The sequence below is a fragment of the Chroicocephalus ridibundus genome, chromosome 5, assembly GCF_963924245.1.
Source record: "Chroicocephalus ridibundus chromosome 5, bChrRid1.1, whole genome shotgun sequence".
NCBI lineage: Eukaryota > Metazoa > Chordata > Aves > Charadriiformes > Laridae > Chroicocephalus > Chroicocephalus ridibundus.
In genome coordinates, this window is record NC_086288.1 from 5,241,246 (window position 1) to 5,267,625 (window position 26,380).

General features: G+C 45.3%; 1 protein-coding gene across 3 annotated transcripts in view; it reads left to right on the forward strand.

Moving 5' to 3' along the window:
- Positions 1-23,658, forward strand: part of ARSJ (arylsulfatase family member J) — a 45,787-nt gene extending 22,129 nt beyond the window's left edge. For 2 of the 3 annotated variants that reach the window (XM_063337020.1, XM_063337022.1), the window contains exon 2: positions 21,118-23,658. In XM_063337020.1, the coding sequence (XP_063193090.1) occupies positions 21,118-22,519 (1,402 nt within the window). In that variant the 3' untranslated portion in view covers positions 22,520-23,658. Of the gene's footprint in view, positions 1-9,198; positions 9,308-21,117 lie in introns of those variants that run through there. The other variant, XM_063337021.1, reaches the window with a different exon arrangement.
- Positions 23,659-26,380: the final 2,722 nt, after the last annotated feature.

Consider the following 26,380-nt stretch of genomic DNA (forward strand, 5'->3'; position numbering starts at 1 on the left):
GACTCCGGTTGTTTCTTTTCTGTTTACGTCCTTCTGTCGTAGTAGTTTTCTACGTAGAGGTAGTTTTCTCATTTTTCTTCTGCTGAGATTTGAAAAGTGCCCCACCTTGTACCGATGCGTGAGACCAAGAGGAAAGCAAGAGTTTCAAGGTGGTGGTGGGCTTTCGTAGAATCATGGGATGCTTTGGGTTGGAAGGGACCTTGAAGATCATCCGGTTCCGGCCCCCCTGTCATGGGCTCTCTTTTTTTTATTATTTTTTATTTATTTATTTATTTATTATTTCCTGAAGAAGACATAACAAACTCTTAACTTCTGATGTTAAAGAGCATGGTTTTGAGACTGGGATTGGAATCGGGAACCTAAATGCGGGAACTTGAACCGTGTCTGTCCCGATATCCCTCATAAGTCCCGTAGCTGTCAGAAAAAGGCGTCTTTTTTTTTTTTTTCACCGTTAAATCTGCTTCGCTATTCTAGGTCTCGGAGTCTGCGTCTGCGGAGCAATAGTTTGAGCTCTAACCTGCAGCGTAGCTCGAGACGCCGGTCAGTGAACGTGTTTAAAAAGAGCAACTGATAGAGATGTGGGCTTCTTCCCGTCTCAGGCCACAGTGCTAATGGTAAAGGCTGACGTGTCTGTCTCTCCTAGGACATTTTCCAATTTAAACTTTTGTAGTATTGTTTCCACTAAAAGGTTGGGTTTCATTGGATTGTCTAATGAATTTTTTTTTTTTTTTTTTTTTTTTAATGGAAGTGTTACTTCACCAGACAAAATAAATGGTGGTGTTACTTCACCACTTTTCAAAAGTGCTTGTAGTGTGCTGGAGAAGTCTAACGTGCAGTGGGAAAAGATGGCAACGTGAATATCCATCCGGACTGTCTACTGGTAGGCTCTTTGTAATATGGGAAACTTGTAGAAGATGCATGGAATTCCTGAAGCCTTGTAGAGAGCTAAATAGGTGCACTCGGGCAAAGCAGTGACGTTCATGCCGAAGAAAACCGTATAAACCAGAGCAGAAGGCAAAATCCGAACTTCTTGTGGGTGAATCTGTGAAGCTCATATTAGTTTGGTCCCAGTGACCCTGCGAGGCTTTTATTCCAGCGCATAAAATCCTTAAACGTCGCTGATGCAAAGGAAATGTATATGCTCAGAAGGAATACTGATGAGAGATTTTTCCAGAGCAAAGGAAGTAAAAAGGAGGCTTGTTCATAAGCAAGCGCTCTAAATCATAGCGAAGCTAACATCTTAATTTGGAGTTCAGTTCAGAGTTGGAACAGATATTTCAGATCTTGTACAGGGAATGCGGGTAATCTCAGACGGAAAGTAGATATTTCCTTCTCAAACCAATCAGACGAGCTTAGATTCTAGGATTGCAATTTGACTGTAATTTCAAGCCTGGGTTTGTTTTTTTTTTTCCCTTTTTCCCTCAGGAATGAGAATGAAGACAGACGGGAAAAAAGTGTGTGTGTGGGTGGGGGGAGAAGGCACTTTTGAACTGGAAAAGTTTGGAGGATTCTCGAAAGTGTGGTTAACGCGGTCCTATTTAGCTGTGTTGGACTGAGATACTTCCACGGGCTGTACGAAGTGCCTTGCGTTAGGTATTTATTTTTCCTCAATACTAGAGAACCTTGTGTACTTTATGAAGCACCGGACGTTTGCCTGGAATAGCCTCGGAACAGCCCATGTGCCACGGTCCGTAATTCCAGATACGCAATAAGGTACGTAGACATATACAGCCGTGGTTTGATTTTTCTGGTGGCAATCAGGATTGACGTTAATCCACAGCGAGAATACAGAAGGTGGTCTTCCCTTATTCCTTTTTTTTTAATTGTATCTTCGGGAGTGGCTAACTTCAGGTGTATAAAAAATGAATTAAAAGCTGTGTGAACTTTACTGCTTCTAATATATCGGACTACAGTTGTCTCCACGCAACCTTGATATCAAGTGGGAATTTATCGTCCTTCGGGTTGACGTGTAGCAATGGCAACAAACAGGATCGCGGTTGCGGTTTTCCTGTTGGGTTTTGGTTTTTTGTTGGTTTTTTTTTTTTTTTTTTGACAGACAAGGAGGATGAATTTCTCATAGCGTATGAGACACAATTTCAAAGAGACAAAGGAGAATCGGTCGATGGGTCAGGGAAACCCGGTTCGAAGACCCGTAGCTCATAAAAATATTTATGTACCGTTCGGAAAATAAAGGGGAAAGGGAGCTCATGTAACGTACCAGAGAACTGAAGAGCCAGCACAAAACACTCGTTCGCATCCCACAGCTGAACCGAACTTAACATATTTCAAGAGAAAGTGTGTCCAGCCATGGCTTTTCTGCAGCTGTCCCAGGCTGTACGCCATTTCCAAATATCATAATTTGGTCCTTTGCTATTCTGTTGTTCCTTGGCTGCTGCGTCGTTTCCAAGCTATGCTCGTTGTGACCGAGTGCAGAAAACTAGCTTGCCACAAGATTTATTTTTTTTTTATTATTATTATTTTTTCCTGCGTAATAAAGCAAACTGCAAATGAAAAAGGGGCAGGAGGGAAGCAACATGAGAAAGTTTACTGGAAGGTTTAAACTCCAATGACATTCCAAAGGGGGGAAAAAAACCCAAACAAACCCAGATCCCACCACCGCCACCCCAAAGCAGAAAAGAAATCTTAACTTCCAGGCAATAAAAGCCGAGAATGAATTCCGTTGTCTGTTAGCTAGCTCGCGGTGCCCTTTCCACTGTTATGACGTATCGTCATGTCTAGATTACATGTTTTTCAAATTTCTTTTGATTTTTAGATAAGTAGCTATGTGGTTTTTTTTAAATACTGTGCTTATATAACAAATACCACTGGCTTTAGGTCTAAAGTACTGTTTACTGAAAGTTGTAAAGGACAGCGTACAAAAAGTAATGAAAGGCTTAATTTAAAGTTTCAGGTTAATGTTAATAACTGGATCGAGCCCTAATGAAATCACAACGGTCCACTCCGATTCTAATGTGATTTCTGTGGAGTTTTCACCTTTCCCTTCTTTCTTTTCTTCCTAACACAGCGCAGCCGTCGCCGTTCTTACCGGGGGAGATTGATGCGCTTTCCCCAAATGACCGTCAGTGCCGCTTCCCCGTCGGTTAAATAGATTCTATCAGGAAAGATAGAAGAAACTTCATTTTCCCAAGCCAGAGCCAAACTGTGTGTTTCGCCCAGACTCTCCGCTCGCCAAAGAATGTGAACTTAGGTTTTACAGATCTTTTGCTGCTCTGCCGTTTTGTTGCCGCTGACTCTTTAGCCACCTCTCTCTCGCGCGCGTTTTTGATTTGGAACGCACATACGCGAGCCTGGTTTCGAAAAGCAGATGTTTGACTTTAATGCAAGTAAAAGCTAAGAAGTCGGTCCCGCAATTTATAGCGCGCTGCTCGGGAAAAGCTGGGCATAAAATGAACTATTGAGGAATTTGACAGTCCCGCAGCCAGATTACTAGAATTCGAAATATATTACGTGCTGAATATTGAACAAGTCAACTGGGACGGTTAAGTGAAGAACTGGTGCGTTTAGGCGGCGTGGTTAAGTTGCAGGGGCACGTTCGCAGCAGAGGTTGAAAATGTGTTTCATAGCGTGCACCCGCTCTTGTGAGAAGCCTGGTTAATTGATGCTCGAGAAGCCCATTGCGCTCAGACGGTCTTTGCAAAGTTGGCACTGACTTACGAAGCTCGTCGTAGGCGGTAAGGAAACGCAGCACAGGAAGTTTCGGGTTCGGTTAATGTAGGTGGATTAAAAAAAAAAAAACTGTAGAGAAAATTGTCAAGACGCAAACTTGATCTAGTTTGTGACTGAAAGTCAGTGAGGGCCACGCGTCCGGCTATGGTCTTGCTTTTCTAACCTTCCCTGGTGCCGGGCTGCCTTTTCAAGAGCTCTCTTGTTTTCTATCTCTGGGGCGCCGACCCAAATCATGGACTTTCCTTGTGCCATTGCGGAGCCCCAGGCTCAGACGGGGAAGACGAGGGCTCTTTCTACAGTGACGCCTTGGGTGCTGCGTAACTTGGCGTGAGATGCTTTATTTTTCCCTATCTCAGAGTGCCTGTATTTAAAATAGGGATGTTGATGTATCTGTTTTGTGGGCCGCTTTGAGACTGTGGAAAGGAAAAGCTGCGTAAGAGAGTTATATATTGTTGCTGCTAATAGGAAAATACAGATTAAGAATTTTGTCACCGAGTTAGCTGACAGGCTCCCCGAAGGGTTTACAGCTTCTTCTGGGCTGCTTCCCTCCTATGTGACCCATTAGAGCCGCGCCGGGAAGACAGATTTGTTTAGTGAATGGAAGAGTCTCATACAAACAGAACGGAGCAGATGTGATGTTCTGATATTCGGCAGTTTTATTAACGTCTTCCCGTTCTCCCAAATGAGGATGGCTCTGTGGTATTGTCACAACTCATCAGCTCTGCCTGGTGATGTACGGTCGTAATGCAGACAATACTAGACAATGACAGCAAATTACTGTGCCTGCGTTCGGTTGTGCCGATTTTCTCCTCCTTCAACTCTCTTAGCTCCCCAAGAGGAAAGAAATACTTTGTCTTCTCGTTCATGACAGATACGAAGCATGCCTGGTTCTTCTTTCTTCTCCTTCCCTCTTTTCCCTTTTCGATACCCACGACTCCCGTATTCTTCTCCCCAGGCAGAGATGAATGTTGAAAAGAACAAGAACAGACTCTAAATGATGATGCTTCATTTGTTTGGCATTATAGCATTTTGTTAATTTTGCCACGATTATTAACCACTGAAATCCCTAATTTCACAGCCTTGGAAGGACATAAGTGATTAGTGAGCCACAAGTTATTTGACACTGATAGAGCGATGTTCCACGTAGTTAATTGCTCTTGAAAAGGAGTGATGGGGTATGGTCTTACTGTCGTCTTTGTCAGCAAATGCGTGGCTTTTACAAGAAACCCGAAGGTCGAAGATCAAATGTGTAGGAGCTGCTTTTCTTTGATGATGATAATTTTGGTTTGGAACCGCGGAGAAAACCGCGTATGCCCTTTTAATTTCCCTTTTGCAAAAGGGGAAAAAAAAAATGGGGAAGGACTACATCATTGATGTATTTACTTATACGATATACAGCTCTACTGGGGCAAGAGGATTGCAAGTCAAAGTAGAGAAGAGCGTACTGATCTCCTTTGTCAAAAAGAAGCGTTTTGGACAGTGTACGTATTTTGTCCTAGTAAAAAAGCTGCCACGCTACTCTAAGGACCTAGATGTCATTTTAGACCTCCCCGTGCCCGCACAAGCGTACGTAAGTTTGTACCCACCTTAACAAATCCAGTTGCCCTGGCTGGAGTGCCAGGCTTACAGAAAAATATTGAAGGACCAGTTTGGTTTTTTTTTTTTAAAGGACGCTTAATAATGCAGATTGGGATTTTTTTTTATTTTTTTTTTAGTTGCTGTAACTTGTATTGATTTCACGGAGATTTAGGGACATGTTTTTGAGAATCCCGTTAGGCACCTATTTGTGTCTTTAGCCGTCAAAACATTTATAGACGGGTTTCTGAAACTCTTGTGATGTTGCAAAGACTGGAAGTCCCCGTAAGCATCAGTTGAAGAACAGGCAGTTCTTTAAATCCGTCCTGTTCAAGAGAACTCTTTGATCTCCACGGAATTCAGGCAGGTGTGGAAGGTTTGTCCGTACAAAGGGATCTTCCCGAGTCAGACCTCTGTAGCTATTTAACGAAGCAAACACTTTGATAAACACTAAACGTGTTTCCCTCTCACCTTAACAACTAATGTTTCCCAAAGAGACGCTACTTCTGCCTTTTCTTTTTCATTTTTAAAAGGGTTTTATTCCTCACAGCTCCAAAAGAAATCTTTGAAAAAGTAAATGCCTCGCATTCTGAAAGATCGCAATTTAAATTACTCCGGTTTTTCTTAATTGTTTTTAATTTACAGTATTATGTTGATTTTTGTCTTTCAACTGTTGAAGTTAGTGATGGAAATGCATGGGCTATGACAACGTATGCAATCAATTAGTAACACAACACCATAATTCATGCTCACTCTTTCTGTGTAATACACGTGGGTGGGATGCAGGGAACTCGGGAATAAGAACAGCATAGAGCTGAACGAAAGAAACATAAATATAGGAGCATCTTTTGGTGTGACTGTAGAACAAAGAGGGTTACTATCAGGGGTCCATCTGGTAGTCACCCCTTTGAGTGCCTTAGAGTGTGGAAAGGGCAGCTCGGTCCAAAGTACCAAAATAAGAGATCCGAATAAGGGCCCTGTGAAGTCAGTGGAAACGTCATAGACTCGTAGAATGGTTTGGGTTGGAAGGGACCTCAAAGACCATCCAGTGCCACCCCCTGCCCTGGGCAGGGACACCTCCCACCAGCCCAGGTTGCTCCAAGCCCCGTCCAACCTGGCCTTGAACCCCTCCAGGGATGGGGCAGCCACAGCTTCTCTGGGCAACCTGGGCCAGGGGCTCACCACCCTCACAGCCAAGAATTTCTTCCTGGTATCTCATCTACATCTCCCCTCTTTCAGTTTAAAACTGTCACCCCTCGTCCCATGGCTCCCCTCCCTGCTCCAGAGTCCCTCCCCAGCTTTCCTGGAGCCCCTTGAGGGACGGGAAGGGGCTGGAAGGTCTCCCCGGAGCCTTCTCTTCTCCAGGCCGAACCCCCCCAGCTCTCTCAGCCTGTCCCCACAGCAGAGGGGCTCCAGCCCTCCCACCATCTCTGCGGCCTCCTCTGGCCCCATTCCAACAGCACCGTGTCCTTCTGGTGCTGAAGACTCCTTAACTTTGATGTCTGAATCAGGCTGATAATCCCATCCACCTCTTCCAGTTTACTCCTTGCCTTGATGTTCTTTTATAGGATAGCGTAGAATATAGAATAGTATAGGACAGTGCAGAATTTTATAGGATAGTATAGAATATATAGGGTAGTATAGACTATATATACATATAGAATAGAATATCTCCCTCAATACGTGTGTTACTCTCTTGAAAATTTGTATCTGTCCTTAAATTGCTTACCACAGGGTACGTGATGCTATGATTACTCTATTAAACAAATATTTTCAGGTTGGGGGGGAAAAAGCCCTGCAGAAGGCAGGCGTACAGCGTTGATGGCACCAATACATAGGCTCCGTGAATGTGCCGGGATTTAGTTGTTTAATAGATTGAATGCACACTGCCGAAACCTTGTGCGTGTCCGATTCACGCCTCGCTTACGTTTAGTCAGCTCGCTCCGCTGCATGAGTCGTTCTTGTGGTATTTTCGTCTGGGATCAAAATCACCTGCTAACGTCTTAAATAAGGCACGGTTTCGTTAATACGTTAACATTTTATAGCAAATATTTCACGTGTGCTTTGTCTGGTTTTAGACGTAATTGCTATACATGTAAGAGACGCGGTTTCTAGATTTTTGTTGGACTAGCAATGATTAGGCACCTGTTTCCATTCACCCCCTGTCTTACGCTCTGTTTTATTTCCCGGCCTATTGCGCTGCGGCCTCAGTTTCTGTTAGGCTTTTGGGCGCTCGGAACGGTGTAAATGAGAAATGACCCATCGTTAGAAAGGATTAGAGAGCGCGGCGGCGACATCCAAAGTAGCGCTACTTGTTTGGCTAAGCCGGATTTAGGAGGGAAGTAAAGAAGCGTTTATCCAAATCGCTTCATTATTCGGTCGCGGGGAGGTCTGGAAACAGCCGTGCTGTTAACCCCCGGCCCTTATTAACTCGGGTTTCGTCTCTTCCGTGGTGCAGGAGACCGAAGGGAAAGGGCAAGCGTAGGAGGATGGTGGGAGGGAGTTTCCCAGTGCCCCGTGCCCTGGCATCGTGCGACCATCAGACCTGTGGGCTGCCGTCGGTCACCGAAACGGAGAGCTTTCTGATTTTTGCAGCCTTAATGTTTTTTTCCTGGCTTTTGCCTAAGTTGGACAGAGCGCAGAGATAGCGACTCGCGCCCCTTGGGTGGAGAAGCAGCAAAGGGCCCTAGGAAGCAGCGTCCTCTAGGACGGGAGGCAGCCGTGGGAGCTGGATCTCGGGGAATTTCAGTATTTGCTCCTGTTGGAAGGGCCGGGCTGCGGTGAGCTGGGCACGGTACCTGCGGAAGCTCTTTTGGTGCTTTTGAGTTCCAACATACGGAGCTTTTAAGAGAGAAAGAAACTGATGACCGCAGCGTTTAGAGATACATGGGAAAAGAGTTCAATTTGTCTTCATGCTTTTATTGCTCTACAGAAATGTAAAAATCCCTAAAGAAAGGCATCGCGCTCTGAATAGAGCCGTTTTCCTTTCTTTTTTATGCCGCATTATACCGTGTGTAATATCCCTGATGCGTTCGTTAAAAGTTGTCACGTTAGATGACTGACGGCCCTGAAACCCCGCTGCCCACTCCTCCCTCCCTCTGCTGCGGGGAACGGCAGCGAAAGCATTGCACTTCCATGTTGAATCTCCCCGGCGAATAAACAAAGATGTTTCATTTCCCCACGTTGTCAATCAGGAGCCTCGCATCGGGTTAATAAAATACTTCCTCACCTTAATCCGTTACCGCTTTGGGAGCGCCTTCAACCCCAGACGTTGTCTTAACCAAAAATGGCCTTGCATGTTCGGAAACACGGGTTTTAATACCGTATTTCTCAAATGAATCGGGAAGTAGGAAAGAAAATCCAGCAGCGCTAAGGACAGTCCGAATTTAACGAGGGAGCAGGATCCAGCTCCGTAGCCAGCAGTACGTGACAGAATTCCTACGTAACTGCCGGGAATCGTGGTAAATAAGCAGATGCTTCTAAGTGCTCTGTTTTAACAAATCCAGCTACAAACTGGTTTTTAGCATCAGTGTGAGGCTCCTTTGCCGGTGTTTTTTATCAGAAGGTTAAAAAGCCCGTTCTGAGCGTTAGCCGCGTTGCAGAGCGGGCACGGTGCCGTGCCTGCTTAAGGGGATGGGAAACACAAAAGCCTGAAGAAACTAATATGAAGGTGTCAGAAGGACGAAAGAATTAGAGGTCGGTTGCAGTGCTCGGGCTAAAAACTACGCAAGACCCAGAAGACAGCGTGTCTCTTGGCTCCCAGCCCTCTCTTTTCAAGTCAAGGTTATTCCTTTTGCTAATGATTCAGTGCCGCTGCTGCTGCCAGTAAATGTCAGCCCAGAAAGGACTCCCCGCGTTGTTGAAAAGTCAAAATGCGTGTTTTTTCTTCAATCCAGATAAAGATGTTCTTCATATTCTCAGGGCCGTAGCTTCCCTTGGAGGATTACCTCAGTTCTAGCAGAAGCTCTGCTGGATTTCTGGCTTGTGTCTGTCCCAGGATACCCGTAGAGACAGCGGCGAAGGGAAGGGCATCCTTATCTCGCTGGTGTCACACGTCTTCAACAGGAGGTCTCTGGGTGGACATTGCAGTCCTGGCAAACCTAAAGTTACGTTGCTGAAGTGGATTGAGTGGATTGCGCGCTCTCGCTTTTTCAGTTTTGAATAACCGCTTATCACTTAACATGCAACCGGTGTGTCAGCAGTATCAATTACGAGCGTCCGGAAATGCGTAATTAAGCTTTAAACATCCACGTTCCGCTGAGTCGCGTTGCTCTCAGTGGATATCCTGCTGTGCTGAACCGCTGCGTGAGATATGGGAGACGAAGGCGGAGATAATAATTTCCTTTTGATGCAAATGTACGTGTTTTAACAGTACTGCTCTACGATAGACCGCATTAAGCAGAACAAATAGAATAGCAAAGTTGAGATGAAACAGAAATAATCATCCAAGAACCTAGAAGAGGGGTTTCATGCATTAATTCAGGGATTCGTTTTGATATTTCGATGACGCCGAGCAAAAATTTGTCTAAAAGAGTATTCAGTTGAAATTGAGGGAATCGACCCTTCTATTTAAGGAGGTACATATTGATGAAGGGGGCTAGAATCTGTTCTCCCGTTCCTGTAATAGGTGCTTTGAGACAGTCGAGCTTGAGACATATCGTAGAGCAGGATAACAGGAATATTACAAATACTAAAGAGAGATCGTGGCCATTACCACTTGATTAGCGTACTCTATAATAATTTATCTCTAATTTTAAAAATTAGAGATAGTCTTAAAGACTAGGCTATGGTTTCAGTAGAAACTTAGTGGCTTACGATATACTTAAGCTCAATAAAGCGATGAAACTATGACATTCCCCAATGTCATGCTCAGAAATAATACATTTATGTAGCTGTTCCACGGTTAATAGAAAATTAGAACTTTCACAATTTCACAAAGTTTGGATGTTGTGTGAAGGCATCTGAAACACTTGAGATGTTTCTGAAGCTCCAGACAGTCCTGGTTTTCTTCGATGCCATAATGTTCTTTAATTACAAAGCAATTATCTCTCTCAAATGATATAATATAAAACAGCTATCATATAAAAAAATGGTAGTTGTTAACCTATATTTTACATCCTGTCATTTTGTTACCTCAGTCATCCTTGCTGTCAGTTCAAGGTCACTTTACAGCATTTACGTTGATATAGACTCTTAAGTACTGCATATATGAATAATACATAAGGGCAACATTAATTCAGAAATAGTAATGAATGGTCAAAAGGGCTATTTTAATTAACGTGTAAGGTGAGAAAAAAACTGTTTGGCTGCTACCTAAAGGACTGCTATCAAGTATGTCATGTTTATGAAAGATGTCTTCTTATGAAAGCCAACCACATAATGACTGTCTTTGCCGTCCCTTAGGTGCATTCACTGAACAAATTCTTCTAACGAACTGATTCTCCTACGAGTTTCGGCCTTGAGAATTTTCGCTGAAAAATATTTCACGTGTATACGTGGCAATTTTTTTTAATTTTTTTTTTTCTGGTGATGTGAAAACACCTGCGTTATTACCCATTAATGTAGTCTGTTAGGCAGAATGCTTCAAGGAGACGCGTTGAAATTTACTCTGTCCGTAAGAATGACTAGTCCAGGGTACCAACAGTATCTGAGATGGTGTTTTCTCCAGCACGGCAGCGAGCATGCAGGTTAAAATGAAGGCCGCTTTTACATGCTTGCAGCGCTCAGGGGTTACGTGCTGTATCATAGAATCAATCATAGAACCATAGGGTTGGCAGGGACCTCTGGAGATCATCTAGTCCAACCCCCCTGCCAGAGCAGGGTCACCCAGAGCAGGTGGCACAGGAACGCCTCCAGGCGGGTTTGGAATGTCTCCAGAGTTGGAGACTCCACCACCTCTCTGGGCAGCCTGTTCCAGGGCTCTGCCATCCTCACAGGAAAGAAGTTCCTCCTCATGTTTAGGTGGAACTTCCGATGCTCAAGTTTGTGCCCGTTCCCTCTTGTCCTGTCCCCGGGCACCACTGAAAAGAGCCTGGCCCCATCCTCCTGACACCCACCCTTTCAGTATTTATAAGTGTTGATAAGGTCCCCCCTCAGCCGTCTTTTTTCCAGACTGAAGAGACACAAATCCCTCAGCCTTTCTTCATAAGAGAGGTGCTCCAGTCCCCTCATCATCTCGGTAGCCCTTTGCTGCACCCTCTCCGGCAGTTCCCTGTCCTTCTTGAACCGGGGAGCCCAGAACTGGACACAGTACTCCAGGTGCAGCCTCACCAAGGCAGAGCAGAGGGGGAGGATGACTTCCCTAGACCACTGGCCACGCTTTTCTTGATGCTCCCCAGGATGCCATTGGCCTTCTTGGCCACAAGGGCACATTGCTGGCTCATGGTCATCCTGTTGTCCACCAGGACTCCCAGGTCTCTTTCCACCGAGCTGCTCTCCAGCAGGTCGGCCCCAACCTGTGCTGGTGCGGGGGGTTATTCCGCCCCGTAGCAGAAGAGAAGAACCTTTTGCAAAGCGGTCTGGGCGGTGTCCCTCTTCTGGCGTGCTGGTCTCGCTCCCGCTTCATGCAGTGCTCGCAGCAGGGTCCGCAGACCGCTTCCCGAAGTTCCCAAGGGGGAAACTCTTCTGCCTGACAACTTATGGCGTTTAGACTCCATTTATCTCATTTGCTCCTGGTTTTCCTCCTGTAAAAGTCGCTGAGGCAGGACTAAAGAACTCATCCCTTACGAACGAATTGGTTTTCCTTTGTCGTTTGCCCGCCTTAACTTCAGAGAAATACGCAGGGATGGCCAGGTTGTGTGAACGTCTCTTCTTGCCAGGGTAGCTCCAGTATACTGAGCTCCCAGCGCCGCATTTCTTTTCCTTGCAACGCATTGATTAGGTGTAATATCCGATGGGATCTATTTTTGCCGAGAGCCCAGAATTTGGTGGCAACGTCTGGATTTGTGGTTGGCATGCGAAGGATTGAGTCAAATTGTTTTGTTTTTCACGTCGCTTAACGTGTAGACGTGAAACCGAGAGCGCTGATGATGCAATCGCACATTTTTTCTTTTTTTTTTTTTTTTTTTTTGCCTCCCTCTTTTTTTTCCTAAATGAATAAAGTTGGAAGCGTTGTGCTCTGTTTCCACAGCTGCGGCGAACTGGGAGCAAAGAAAACAATAGCTGCATACGCACATCTGCATTCCAGCTGCTGCCGACTCCCACGTTCTCCTTTATCCTCTCCGTCCTCCCATCTGAGCAGATAAATTGCCTCAATGACAGGAGAGGTTAGTGGCGGATGTGCTGCCAGTTTAATAACGTTTTTGTAAAAAACAGGGGATTAGTGTCCGAAAATACTAATTACAGCTTAATTTGCGGGGGTGATTTAAAGCGGAAACCTCCGCTTGAGTTTCATTCGGTGATTTTTGCTTTTTCCCTGCCCTCGCGGCCGGGGAGAGTAACCCCGAGGAAAGGCAGATAAAGGTTGCCGGGGTGTTGTTTTTTTTTTTTTCTCTCCCAGCTTGGTTCCACAGTCGGTTATTTTCTTTTTAAAGCTGGCAATTCCAGAGACGACAGTTTCTTTCCCGCTGTTCGCCAAGCTCTGCCTCGCCCCTGGGGCGCCGGTTGGGTCAGCGGGAGTTGGGGAGATGAAAGAGAGTCGAGCTGGTGCCTATCCCCGAGATGCAAAATTGATGGAAATGGAGAGCCAGCAAAACCCGACGTTTTCTGGCTTGGTTCTCCAGCTTTCCAGCAGGGGCTGCCGGGGCTTCTGAACCACCGCCAAGATTTCACTGGAAGGCCCCCTGGTTCTTGCTGGTGTGATAAACGTTGATTTTTTTTCTTCCCGTAACTCCAGGTGGCGTTTCTAGGTGCCGGGTGATAAAAATACGTTTGCAGAATAAGCGATGTAGCGGTGTAAGGACGCTATTCGTATGACCAAACATCAGGGCTTGTGTGAGATCAGAGTTTCCGAAAGACTTGGAGGTTGAGTTAGTGCACCAAGATCCAAATGGCGTTTGGGTCAACAAGGATACCTCAACTCCTCGCAAAAAGGTAATGGGAACAGAACTGATGTTATTAGTCCACAAATTAATCGCTGCTTTTTTTTTTTTTTCTATTCTTTTCCTGTCTGGAAAGAGTCTTAGCTGATGTAAAAACACAAAAAAAACCACCCCTGCTCCCCAAAAACTTGAAAGTAGGGCAAGATTCAGAATCTTTCAAGTGAAATGTTTGCAGTAGCGCTGCCGGGGTGGTAAAACGGTAAATAATCGGAGTTAGAGTTTTTATGTAAACGCTTGGTTTAGGAGTGGGTATTTTCCTGCCCTGATTTATAAGCACATAAAAATTCGCGGGATACGGCGGAGGATGAAATGAGCGTGTGTATGGCTGCGTGTGAAAACTCCGGTTTGGTGTTACGTGGGCCGGCACAGGGAAAGTCTGCACAGGTTCCGAGCTCGCGTTTCGTCTTTAACGTTGCATTTGCTTCTCCGATCCGTCTGCGTTCGTAACCCGCCTCCCCCCCACCCAGCCCCAGAAAAAAAAAAAAAAAAATCTTAAAGCTACAAACTAGGACATAAAAATGGTTAAATGATGATATAGAATGGTTTGGGTTGGAAGGGACCTCAAAGCCTGTCCCGTTCCACCCCCCTGCCCTGGGCAGGGACACCTCCCACCGGCCCAGGTCGCTCCAAGCCCTGTCCGGCCTGGCCTTGAACCCCTCCAGGGATGGGGCAGCCGCAACGTGATAGATTCATAGAGGTTTTTTTCGCCAGGAACCAGGACTATCAGTGCCTACTTCAGAAAATGGACAGTCTTTGCCTCCCTCAAATTTCTTAAAATGAATAAATAAATAAATAAATAATAATTAAGCGGAGTTGGTCAGGCTGTGGGACAGTATTGCGTACGCCACTTGCTGCAGCAGAGCTCATCCGAACCCTCCAGCCGTAACTCCCGTCCCAGTGAGGAACTGCCTCCGTACCCTGGTCGTAAATTTTGCTCCTCTTTTTTTTTTTTTTTTTTCCTCCCCCTACGAGGAGATTTGCTTCCGTAATTCCTGCACCCACCATCTCAGAGGAGTAAATCCCTAGCTGGAGTACCATTTGCACATATCGTATCATATCGTATTCATATCTTCATTCAAACCACTGGGATGATATTCTAGCTATGCAAAATATCTTACCCCCAGTCTTAAGCAGGTAGAAGAACAGGCCCCGTAAACCAATGCATCCTTTCTACCCTTAATTCATATTGTTCAGCAAAAGGGTGCTTTTTGTGACAGATCGTGTTCTAATGTCGAAGGCATTTCCTTCACTCCTCGGTGGTGTCCAGAATTTTAACCAGGACAAAATGCGGCACGGCTGGCTGGAGAGTTATTTCCATACCTCTAGCATCGCTCATGTTCGTGGCACAAACTTTGATTGCTTACTTTGGTCCCGTTTCAGCCAACTACCTGGCTGAAATCACATTCTTATGTAAACTGTATGTCGAACTGAAGCCTTGGCTGTAACTTTACTTTGGAACCAAGTATCCGGAGCTTAGGGCAGGAAAAAAACCCACTTTTCTCCCGCGCTGCTATTTTTGAAAAACAAACTGTAACTTTTATATAGTATAGGCTCAAGGCTCCTTGAGATTGTTTCTGAGAAGCATGAAAATACATGAAATAATTCATATATTGCATGAAAACCAAAACTTTCATGCTAGCGTTTAGTCCCGCGGAGTAGCACACGGTTGCCGTAGACCATCGGCACTGAAGAACTGTGATTGACGGAGTTTAGCCAAAACCTGGTTTTGTCTAGAACAGATAGCCAAAACTTGCTACCGTAATAAATGCTGAGATGCCGGCTGCCTGCTTTTGCTCTCGTGGAAGCAGGGTAAGTGGGAGTTAGCAAAGACAAGACTGGGCGCCCGTCTCTTAAGTTAGGAGAAGACTGGAAATAAGACGTGAAAATTGAGAAAGCATCAGTACGTTTACGAAATGCAAAACGAGAAAGAAGCACCGTGGCTACGGGCTGTGGCTTTCCGTTGCCACCGGTCTGAAGGGACTTGGGAATTGCCGCGCGCTGGCTGCTTTGCAGCAATTCGCGTCCGGCTGCGTTAGCTTCGTTTGCATCTCGTTAAAACCAGCTTAGCTCTTTCTCTCTGCCCCAGTGCCTCCTGTATCAACCTGCCCCTTTTCCAGCTTTGCGCTGCGATTTTAATTTTTAAAACCTTAGCACATTCGGCGTAAAACATTGAGGTTTTTATGGCAAATGTTTCTGACGCAGCGTCATTTTTGTGTGATTTTCGCCCCCCCCACCATTGGTCCATGTCTGATCCAGGAACTTTGCATCTCTCTGCCGTGCTCTTCATCAGCCCGTCCGGAGGGCTGGAAGCAGGGGAGCTTCTGGCCAGCTTCCCCTTCCCTCGCGAGCATCTTACAGAGCTCAAAACAACTCGGAGGTAAAGGAGACCGAACATAATCTGTCCGAAAGAACAGCTTTTTCAAATGATTAGGGTTCACAGGCTCCATGCTAAAGGCTCCGTCCGCTATGAAGAAGTCTTTACGATTTCTGTTTTCTCTTACTGGTCGTTTTCTCTTACTGGTCTTAACGCTTCTAAGGATTTGCTGGTGGCAAATGGGATGGTGGGTTGTTTTTTTTTTTTTGCTCCCCACTCCCCTGGACCACTGGGGACTGGAGACCTCCAAGCAGAGAGTGTCATCAGTTTCTGTATTCTTTGCTCCTCTGGCGTAGCTGTGTTTCTAGCTGCCGTGGGATACAAACAGTTTCGGGTAAGATGTCAAAGGCTGTTCTTCTAAACCTACTTAATAGACTGGGAGCTCCTTGCCGTATTTTATTTTTAACAAGGAAATGCGTAATCATCAATAACGATCCCTTTAATTAATGTTAGCCGGCATACCCTAGTGCTATTGCTCTGTTTGCACCTCCTTCTGGCCAATGACATTTTTTTTTATTATTATTATTTAAAATATTCTTTTCTAAATCCTAGGCTAGAGTTTATTATTTTAAAAATTGAGAAAATTTGTTCAACATATCCTCAGCTATGCAAGCATAATAAAAATACGTTTTCCACGTGTACGAACTAGAAATATGCTAGCAAAAGTTCCTGAAATTAGAGACTTCAAACTGTGCTTCTTTGTTAATCCTCAGCGAGCCTTAAAAGAATCTCGGCTTGGAGGCAATTGCTGCAGTATTCTAAATTTGTGAAAGCTGAAAATCCCCGGTTTTGTACACGCAGATGACACAATTAGAAACATCCCGGCTTCGTTCTCAGTGCAGAACCCACCCTGGAGTTAAGGGGTGGGGGGGGAAATATTGAATAGAAAACTCCTTAGGGAAACTCGTTTTAAGGAAAACGGGTTTGGCCTACCCGTGTGTAAAGCTGGCCAAGCACCCCGGGGAGGTGAGGCGTGCCAGGAGAACCTCTTCTGCTAGCCAGAGCCCCATCCTTGCTCTCCACTTCGGGGGAATAGTAGTGAAAACGTGCGAAGGTGATGGCCACGGATCCACTTCTCGACTTCGGTTTGCTCTCCAGATGAGGACTGGGAAACTAATTCAGCCTTCCTGAGGACATCAGAAGGGGGAAATTAAGCCTCCAAACGTTAACGCGTTCCTCAAGCTCGGGTCAAATTGACTTTAGGGTCCCCGTGGTGATTTACAACCACAAAGACTCTGGCACTCGAACGTACGGTTGACCCTTAACAACTTAATGGTCTCTGCACCTGGAGGCTGAAGGTAGGAGTAACGTAAAAGCCGCTGGCTTTGTGTCTTTCTAGATTAAAACAGGAAGGGAAGTCACGTTGGAAAGGAGTATCGCGAGCTCAGACTCAGGATGGAGGATTTATTTGTTTATTTATTTGTTTTCCGAAACCTCTGGAATATTTCTCCCAGCATCCCAGCGGCCAAGGGCCCGCGAAGTCACCGAGATACTCCCTCTGGGAGTCCCTTGCTTTAAAGTTTCCGCTACAAACGAGTAAACAAAGCGGTGCAACAGTCAACTAGCGTGAAACAGCTGCCTGGGCTGGAACGGCCATCGCAGCGCTCTTACGGGAAACATCTGACCGACTTCCCTGCTAGTGAAATAGAAATAAGAGTAGAAGAAGCGCTAAGAGCCATCCCCGAGAAATTAATTTTCAATTATTAGCTGGACGTTTCGCTTGGGTTTTTCCACTTTACTCAGTTCCTTGCTCTGCCCATTTCAAATTTCAGGTGTGTTAAGCGGAGACAAACATGGTCTAGAAACTCGGAGGGGTCCGGAGAAAGAAAGCACAGTACATGCGTATCAAGTATTCACAAGTCCTAAATATATATATATTCCTTATATACGTATATATTTATGCACTTTACATACCTACGTTATATGAATATACGTATACTTTATACAGAATATTAGCAGTTTATTACCTTTATGTAAAAACTGTCCATAAAGGTCAAAGTCTAAAAAAAAACCTATGAAACGAGATTCGGCGGCTTGTCAGCATTTGCTTGTATTTAACTGTTTACTAGTGTTGTAATTATCTTAACGAATTCCAGGCTGTTCACGATCGTAACTTGCTTTCTGCACTGGGGGTTAAACTCTACCAATTGGTTCTAAAGAACTAGCTAGTCTTGTGGTGGGAAGCGATGAAATCTATGGCGTGTATTTCACAGAGGTTTCGTGGCAGTTTTTGGCCTCGTTGAGTTTATCTTCTAGAGAACTCCCCCTAAATCGGCATCTGCCTCTTATTTCCTTTATGTTTCGCCTTGTTCAGTTTTTTTTCTTCTCTTGCACGGTATAAATAGAGTTTCAAAACAGTAGTGTTGTTGAGACGCTCTTCCTATTGCTATTAACGCCGTTTACTTCCACGTAATAACTGTCTTTTGCTCAGATTACTTTGTTTTCCCCTGAACGGTCCGCAAGTCCTTTGAAAAAGCAAAATACTTTCACTGAAAAAGTAATGTTGGCACATAATGGATCAATTAGGAAGGCAGGCGGCGCAGAAGAGTGAAACAAATCTTCACCGTTTTTGTCACGGTAAAGAATATTCTGGTAACGAGAGGTTGATCCGTCTTTGAAACGACTCTGCCGTTGAAGTACTTAAAATGGATTATTTTGCAGGTGCCTTTTTTTACGTACGTGAATATAAAGATGCCCGTGGATTTGGATGTGTGCGTAGATGTGTATGGAGGAGCAGAGCTGCGCCGTAAATAGCGCGGACACGCGCAGATGGGAAACGCACGGCAGGCGCGCGGGAAAAAGGCAGCGGCGGAGGGTTGAAGCAGGGCCGCTGTCGGTGCGGCGCAGCCGGCGTGTTGAATAACTTGCTGAGGGGACTGCCGAAAATATAAAATACGTTGCTGTATGCCGGATATTTTCCGAAGCAGAATACGTATAACTGAGGCTAATTCTCGATATTTTTGCGGTTCGGCCTTTGTCAGATTAACAGCGTAGGAATTTCACGCTTGGGCGTATCATTGAACGACCCGAGCTGGGGAGGCCACGTGGTGGTTATGAATTCTTCATGATAATTACCTTTGTATGAATATCGGACTTTCGGTGTAGGCTTTGTCAAGAGGCACGTCGGTGTGCAATGTGTCGCAAATTCTGTTGCCTGTTCTCCCCAGGAGAAGGGTGGAAGGATCTCTATTGCAACAACATGGCTCTTTTTAGAGAAAATTCTGACTTTCAGCAAAATGAGCTTATCAGGACAGGAGAAACTGTCCGGCTGGGACCGGGGGTTGATCTCACGATAGAGGAGGCCGTCAAGGTTTACGAAAGCAGAAGCCATTTACTAAAATCGCAGGGTGCGGGCAAGGACTTTTTTGGTTGGATCGTAGAATCATGGAATGGTTTGTGTTGGAAGGGACCTCAAAGCCCACCCAGTGCCACCCCCGGCCCTGGGCAGGGACACCTCCCACCAGCCCAGGCTGCTCCAAGCCCCATCCAACCTGGCCTTGAACCCCTCCAGGGATGGGGCCTATATAATATTCCCTCAAATAAGGGGAATTTACTGCAAGAGTTTAACAAGGCAGAGGAAGGAGAAGGGGAAGGGAATGAAACGTCTTGTGAACAAGTCCCTGAGGGCTCTCAAAGACGGAGTGAACTGAAGTACGGGGCACTGCTGTTAAGTCAGCCCCGTCTCCTTATTGTAGTGTACCTGTTCTAAAAGGAGAAGAATATGACACTTGAATCACGGGAAAGAGGTGGGTATTTGTGTGTGCGTGACGTTCCTTTTACAAAAGCAAAGTGTAGGTCCCGGAAGCCCCGAATTTTGAGCGTACGCTTTAACTCCTGCAGTATCTCCTGGGCCAGCACCAGCTCGCGAGCGCGGGGACGATTGGATGGCGGGGCTCCAGGTCCCCAGGCTGGTGACGGGAACGATGCTCCCAGACGGTGCCAGAGAGACAAAGGAAAGCAGCAGCGTTACAGCGTGTGCTGGGCGCGGGCTAGCTTCAAGCAGAGGAGGCGCAACACCCGGAGCTTCTGCAATAAATTAGTTAGGCTGGAGCTTCTGGTTCTGTGGCAATAAGTTGAAGAATGAAACGGGAGTTCCACAATTATTACAGATTGGCAGGCGTTAAAGACATCTACGGTGCCTTCTAAGATCTTGGCCAGGAAGACATCATATAAAAGCAGACGTTATTTATGGACAGACAGGGCCTAATGTTTTTAATTTTCTAGATAGCTCAGGAGGCCCGTCGGATTGGCGATACTAGCAGAATGTGTCAGGACGTTCCAACTCCTACCACCACAAATTAATAAAAAAAAAAAAAGTGGGTGTGGGGAAAGATTCGCAGTATTGGTGGACCTCGCTGTTGTATTCGTGACTGCAAATTTAATCAGTTCTCACACGCTTTGGTTTACAACGCGCTGTCACGTTTTATTTTTTAGTGTCAAACTGATATAAATGGATTTGTCCTTGATTTTTGAGACGTACTACTGCCCATGCTGAATTCATTTTCTGATCATCTGGAGGCCATATGTATTCTTTACACATAGACTGTACGGCACTGCAGAATTTATTATCCTATTCTTTAAATATACTGCTGTTACACGCTCAAAGTCCAGCATATTTATATGCTGGAGATACGTATTTTGACTAGCTCAGCTCAGGGAGGGAAACATTTGATGGAACGGTTGGGCAAGGACAGAAAACGACTGCCAAACACGAGAAACAGTGATGGAATTATCGCTTCCTTTCGAGTGATCGCTCGTAAACCTCTTCCACTGGAACCGCGGATGCGTCTTTGAGTTTTGGCCGGGATATTTGCTTTTCACGCGTACTTATGCCTCTTACTCAGGAGATAAATGCCGGGGCGCGGGACTGTAGGTGTTCCATTATGCACGTGCTGATGACTGGCTCCGTTGCTCTAATATTAGTAATATTTCTGCTAAGTCATAGCCCGTGTGCCTATCGCGTGATGGATGAACGTAATACAGAAGGGATGCCGGAAAGCTCTGTGAGTTTGACTGCTGGCTTTAAAACAGTCGTGCCCAAAATAATGGTTCACGGGCAGCGCGTTGCCTCTGAGGTCCTTTGGGGTTGCTCACAGCTACAAGGAAGTTAAAGCATTTCCGATGAGGCCAGCGGGGAGGGAAGCGTGTGATGCTGCTGTGTCATGTTTCTCGTTCGGTATTGTTGCCCGCTGGCCAAAGGATGGCGGGGAGGGGGGAACCGCTCTTAAACACTTGCGAAGCGAAACAGATGCCGTTCTCCTGTTTCAGCAGATTTAATAGTATGACCTCGTTAGTTTTGGACGTAGGCACTTCCAGATACTTCCAGAGAAAATTGCTGCGTGCACAGGAATATTTTCCATCAGAGCGGGTGTCCGTGTGTAAGGGGCTGAGTGTTTCTTTCCCCCCCACCCCACCTGATGCCTGTCTCCTCCTTGCCCCCAGGTACCAGATACACACCGGCCTCCAGCACTCCATCATACGGCCAACCCAGCCCAACTGCTTACCTCTGGACAACGTCACGCTACCTCAGAAGCTGAAGGAGGTTGGTTACTCCACGCACATGGTTGGCAAGTGGCACTTGGGGTTCTACCGCAGAGAATGCATGCCCACGCAGAGAGGGTTCGACACTTTCTTCGGCTCGCTCTTAGGCAGCGGCGACTATTACACTCACTTCAAATGCGACAGCCCCGGGATATGTGGCTATGACCTGTACGAGAACGACAACGCGGCTTGGGATCATGACAACGGCATCTACTCGACGCAGATGTACACACAAAAAGTACAACAGATCTTAGCTTCTCATAACCCCAGGAAACCTCTATTCTTATATATTGCTTACCAAGCCGTCCATTCGCCTCTTCAGGCCCCAGGCAAGTATTTTGAACATTATCGGTCGATCAATAACATCAACAGGCGAAGATACGCCGCGATGCTCGCTTGCTTGGATGAAGCCATAAACAACGTGACCCTTGCTTTAAAGAAGTATGGTTACTATGAGAATAGCATTATCATATATTCTTCAGATAATGGTGGGCAGCCAATGGCCGGAGGAAGTAACTGGCCTCTCCGAGGAAGCAAAGGGACCTATTGGGAAGGAGGTATCCGTGCTGTTGGGTTTGTCCATAGCCCCCTTCTGAAAAACAAAGGGTCTGTGTGTAAGGAGCTTGTGCACATCACGGACTGGTTCCCCACTTTGATCACACTGGCAGAAGGGCAGATCGATGAAGATATCCAGCTGGACGGCTATGATATATGGGAGACCATTAGCGAAGGCAGACGTTCTCCACGGGTGGACATCTTACACAACATTGACCCGATTTACACCAAAGCCAAAAACGGGTCCTGGGCAGCTGGCTACGGGATCTGGAACACCGCCATTCAGTCCGCCATCAGAGTGAATCATTGGAAACTACTGACGGGAAATCCGGGATACAGCGACTGGGTACCTCCGCAGGCTTTCAGTAACGCGGGCCCCAACCGCTGGCACAACGAACGCGTTTCTTGGTCAGCTGGCAAAACGGTGTGGCTTTTCAACATCACCGCTGACCCGTATGAACGAGTGGACCTCTCTGCAAGGTACCCAGATGTAGTCAAGCAGTTGTTGCGGAGGCTTTCACAGTTCAATAAGACTGCGGTTCCCGTTCGATACCCGCCTAAAGACCCTCGGAGCAACCCAAAGCTGAACGGAGGAGTCTGGGGTCCGTGGTTTAAGGAGGACGAAAAGAAAAAGAAATCAGATAAAAGTAAAGGGGCGAATAAGCAGAAGAAGAACAAGAACAAGAAAAAAGCAAACCGGAAAAAAGGGCAGTCGTTACATTGCCGTTCACGTCTTGCTGGTGGATAAGACCCTAAGCGCGCTCTTCTGCCAAGCCAGCTTGGCCCAACTTTCTTGAACTTCTGACAGCACATACTAGAAACGCTAGCTCTGCACTATGGATGAAAGTTGTCGTCTTTTAATTTTTTTCTCTGATTTCACCAGCGCTCTGATTTTCACTCGGCACTCTGCCTTGAGCGTACGTAAATGTCCACGTGACACGCGTTCTCCTCTACGGGATGAATGGCGCTCACCCGTCGCAGCTACGTTCCAGATAACAACGGCGATGATACCTAATTTCAGTAAACTTATTTGCGATAGACCAACGGCGATTCCTTGCCTAAATTAGTTGGAATATTTGGCGAGTATGGAGATGTTAATGCCGGATGTTCGCAAACTGGCAGATGATTCAGAGAGAGAAAGGAAAAACAAAACTTGAGAACCCCCGTGGGTCAGAGAGTGTCAGTCACCGACCCATGACAGTTTTTGATACAACACGGCAAAGACGCGAAGCCGTCAGAGTAACTTCTTAGAGGTGCTGGGAAGGGAGGGGGTGATAGGAGGAAAGCTGCTTTGAATTAGATTTTGTCCGTCTTGCCCAAATCTGAAATGTTTTTAAACTTGCCTAGGTGTTCTAAGCTCCCCCCATTTGCAGGAGAACGCGGCGCCGGTTGTTATTCAACACACGCGAACAGCTGGCACGCGCCATGCGTAATTTATTACAGGCATAGACAAAAATCACATCACCAAAGTGAATGTAATATTTAAAACACTTTAAGATAACTCTACAACAATATATAAAAGACATAATTTATTTCACAGCACAGTACTTCTTTCTCTTCCCTTAAAACTTTTTAATTACTGGGTGATGCAAGGTACCCCTTTGGGTGCTGGGGTTGTTTTGGGGTGTTTTTTTTCCTTTGATTTGTTAATTTTATTGCCATTCTATCATTCAGAGTTTTATTTAACAGATCCATATCCTCAGAGTACTGTAAAACAAGAAAATACTGTATTACACTGCTAGGATGAGAAAGGAGAATGATTCAGGTGCATCATTTCATTATGCATTTGCCTCCAATTATTTTGAATGTAACAAAGCGATTATTTAATTTCGTAGTCACGTGACTATTGTTTGGTTTCTGCACAGAAGCTAGGCCATCTTTATGTTTGGGGGGAAAAAAAATTCTACTTTAAACCTTTTATTTATGTATCTATTAAAATAGTTTATTTTTCTGGCATTCATAAAAGTAGTCTGCCTCTTTTTTGCATCAAAGATAGCAATTCTGTCCTTGATTATTTTAAACGAACTCAGTAAGCTGTTTTTTTATTGCTGTTTGCTTTCGGTGCAGGTGTGATTTTACGGCACGTCGCTTCTGACACAGAACTTCTCCTTCCCCTATGTCTGTAATTTGGGACCTGCTTCAAACTTTGCCCTTTTCCAAGGCGTCTGCATGAGTGATTAACGGATGTGCTGACGGCACGCTCTTGGTGATCTGTCATAATTGATACAATACCCGTGCGCGTATAAGTTTCAAGATGAATTGATTTGGGTAAAATCGATGATTCGTTTGTTGAATAGCTATAACTTTTTTCTTTTTTTTTTTTTTCTTAATTTAAAATAAGCACGCTTTTCAACTGCGTCTCGCTTGACTCAGAAACCACCTTTTATATAAATGGATTACAGTTGAAAATTTTAAGCATTCGTAAAATCAAGTGCACGCTAAAATCCGAATCATTTCCAACTCTCCAACACCCCCTGACCTTTTTGGAAAAGAAACTAACTGCAGACGTATACTGCCAAAAACCCAGTAAATTGCATATTTGTAGCTATAAAGCAGAATAAAGCCGTCATTAATGAACGCCTAGAAACAAGCGAGTCATATTTTAGACTTACTTTTGTGATGAATATACTGGGGAGAAGTCAGAAATGGACCTCCTGGATTGTTACCGATAAGTCGTAATTATAAAAGGATGACGTGTATCTGCATAAGCGTTTGATATCGTCACTGTCGTTTTTCATATTGTGTGGTCCTTGAGAGGACTGATTAATTTTCTTAGAAATCTGTCTAGCTTTACTTAAGATGCAGACTATTCAATGAGTAATCAGGAACTCAAATGTTCTCTAATTTCTCACTTTTTTTTTTTTTTTTAAATGTACCGTTGACGTCCTTAAAAGAGATGATGATAACGTCTCGAGGTACCATACTCCAAAACGTGGTGTATGTAATTCATGTCTTTTTTTGTCTTTGAGAAAAAGTGAGGTGTTTGAAGTTGGTCTGGGTGAGCTATCCCAGCTATCCAAACTGGAGAAATGTCGAAATGATGACTTTTTGTGATGTATACCTTTTCGAGCTTGGGAAAGAATCTACGTGTCAGCAATAAACATCAGGAGAGAAGCGAAGGACGCAGGAACTGATTCTGAAACGTTATACCGTCTAGGTCCCAACTTCACACATAAATCACGATGTTTACGTTGGAAATACCCCTGTCTCGCTCACCGAGTTCCGCATTAGAAAGAAATAGTCACGTTTCTGACTTTCCAAGGTCATTTAAAAAAGGCCAAAATTAGACGGGTAAGCTAAACTGTGCATAAAGGAGGACTAAGATATTTTAATTTATTTTGGCATAATAGAAACAAGGCACCGTAATTAAGTGTGATCCTCCTGGAATCAACGATCCCCTTTTTCCATGAAAGTTTTATGATCGCCTTGGCTTTTATTGGACTGAAGCAACCCGAGAGCATTAGTCTCTGACAACATTTCATTCTATAATTATTTATGGCTGTTCTCTCGCAGGCAAAATGGGAGTCCTTGAAAAGAATCGGCGCGAAGCGGATCAGTTCTTGCATGCCTCTATATTAAATAAACGTGCCACAGGCGTAAGTGTTTGTGGAGTACGCGATGGGAGTAGGTTTTCTAAGGCTGCACTTGCTCTTAGTTAGGTGATGCCCTTGAAATCGATACTCTGGTCTGATACAAGGGCAAAAGTTGGATTTCGAGCGGGTTTAAAAATAACCACAATTTGGGAGCCTTCCTGAATCTTTTGCTGAAAAGATCCCGATGTGAAAATACTGTGTTACAGTTTCCCTGTCTGCTCTCACTTAATACTTCTTTTTTCCCCTCCGGCAATACGCTGGTCTCTAGTTTTTGGGGATGCCGCGTAGCTCTCAAACCTGACTTTCTGTTTACAGAGTCGTAAGCAGTTCATGCGGCCTCGCAGCAGGATCTCACGGGTTACGGACGTCTCAGAATGTGTTACGTGCCCGGTCTCAGGGAAGGTATCGTAGGTAAACACCGCTGACAGTTCAAAAAAGGCTACTAACCTTACTGCAAACCCCCGGCCCTCCTAATTGCTGGGCGACGTAGCGAGGGAGTTACCGCTTTCCTCAGGCTGATAGGTTTGTGCAGAGGCACTCCTGAAAACCAAGCGATATTTGGGGCGTAAGACAGAAACTGGTCTCTCTACCCACGCGTTTTAAAAATCTACAAGAAGACTGGCTGGGGGAAGGAAATGCAGGGAGGATTTTTTTATTGGTTTAAAGTTGTCTCAAGCTTTCTATTCTCTACGTGCTATATGGGTCCAAGAAAGAGGCAGGTCCGATAGTAACTCTCCGATCTGGTCTTAGTGCCGTCCGCACCTTTGGGAGGACCAGCCTGAGCAGGGAGACAATGTTTCTTCCTTTTCCATGTATTGTTGCTAGCTGTGGCCCTGGATCATCATTTCTACACCAAGACAACCTGAAGAACAAGAAGGATGACTGCAAGGAAGAGAGGAAGAAAGAAAAACTTGAGAAAGAGAAAAAAGAAATAACAACAACCAGATGTAAGAAAGCTTTGCCTTGTGCTCTGTGCTCCTTGAACGTGGTATGTCGTGCTGAATTGCTTTCTAAAA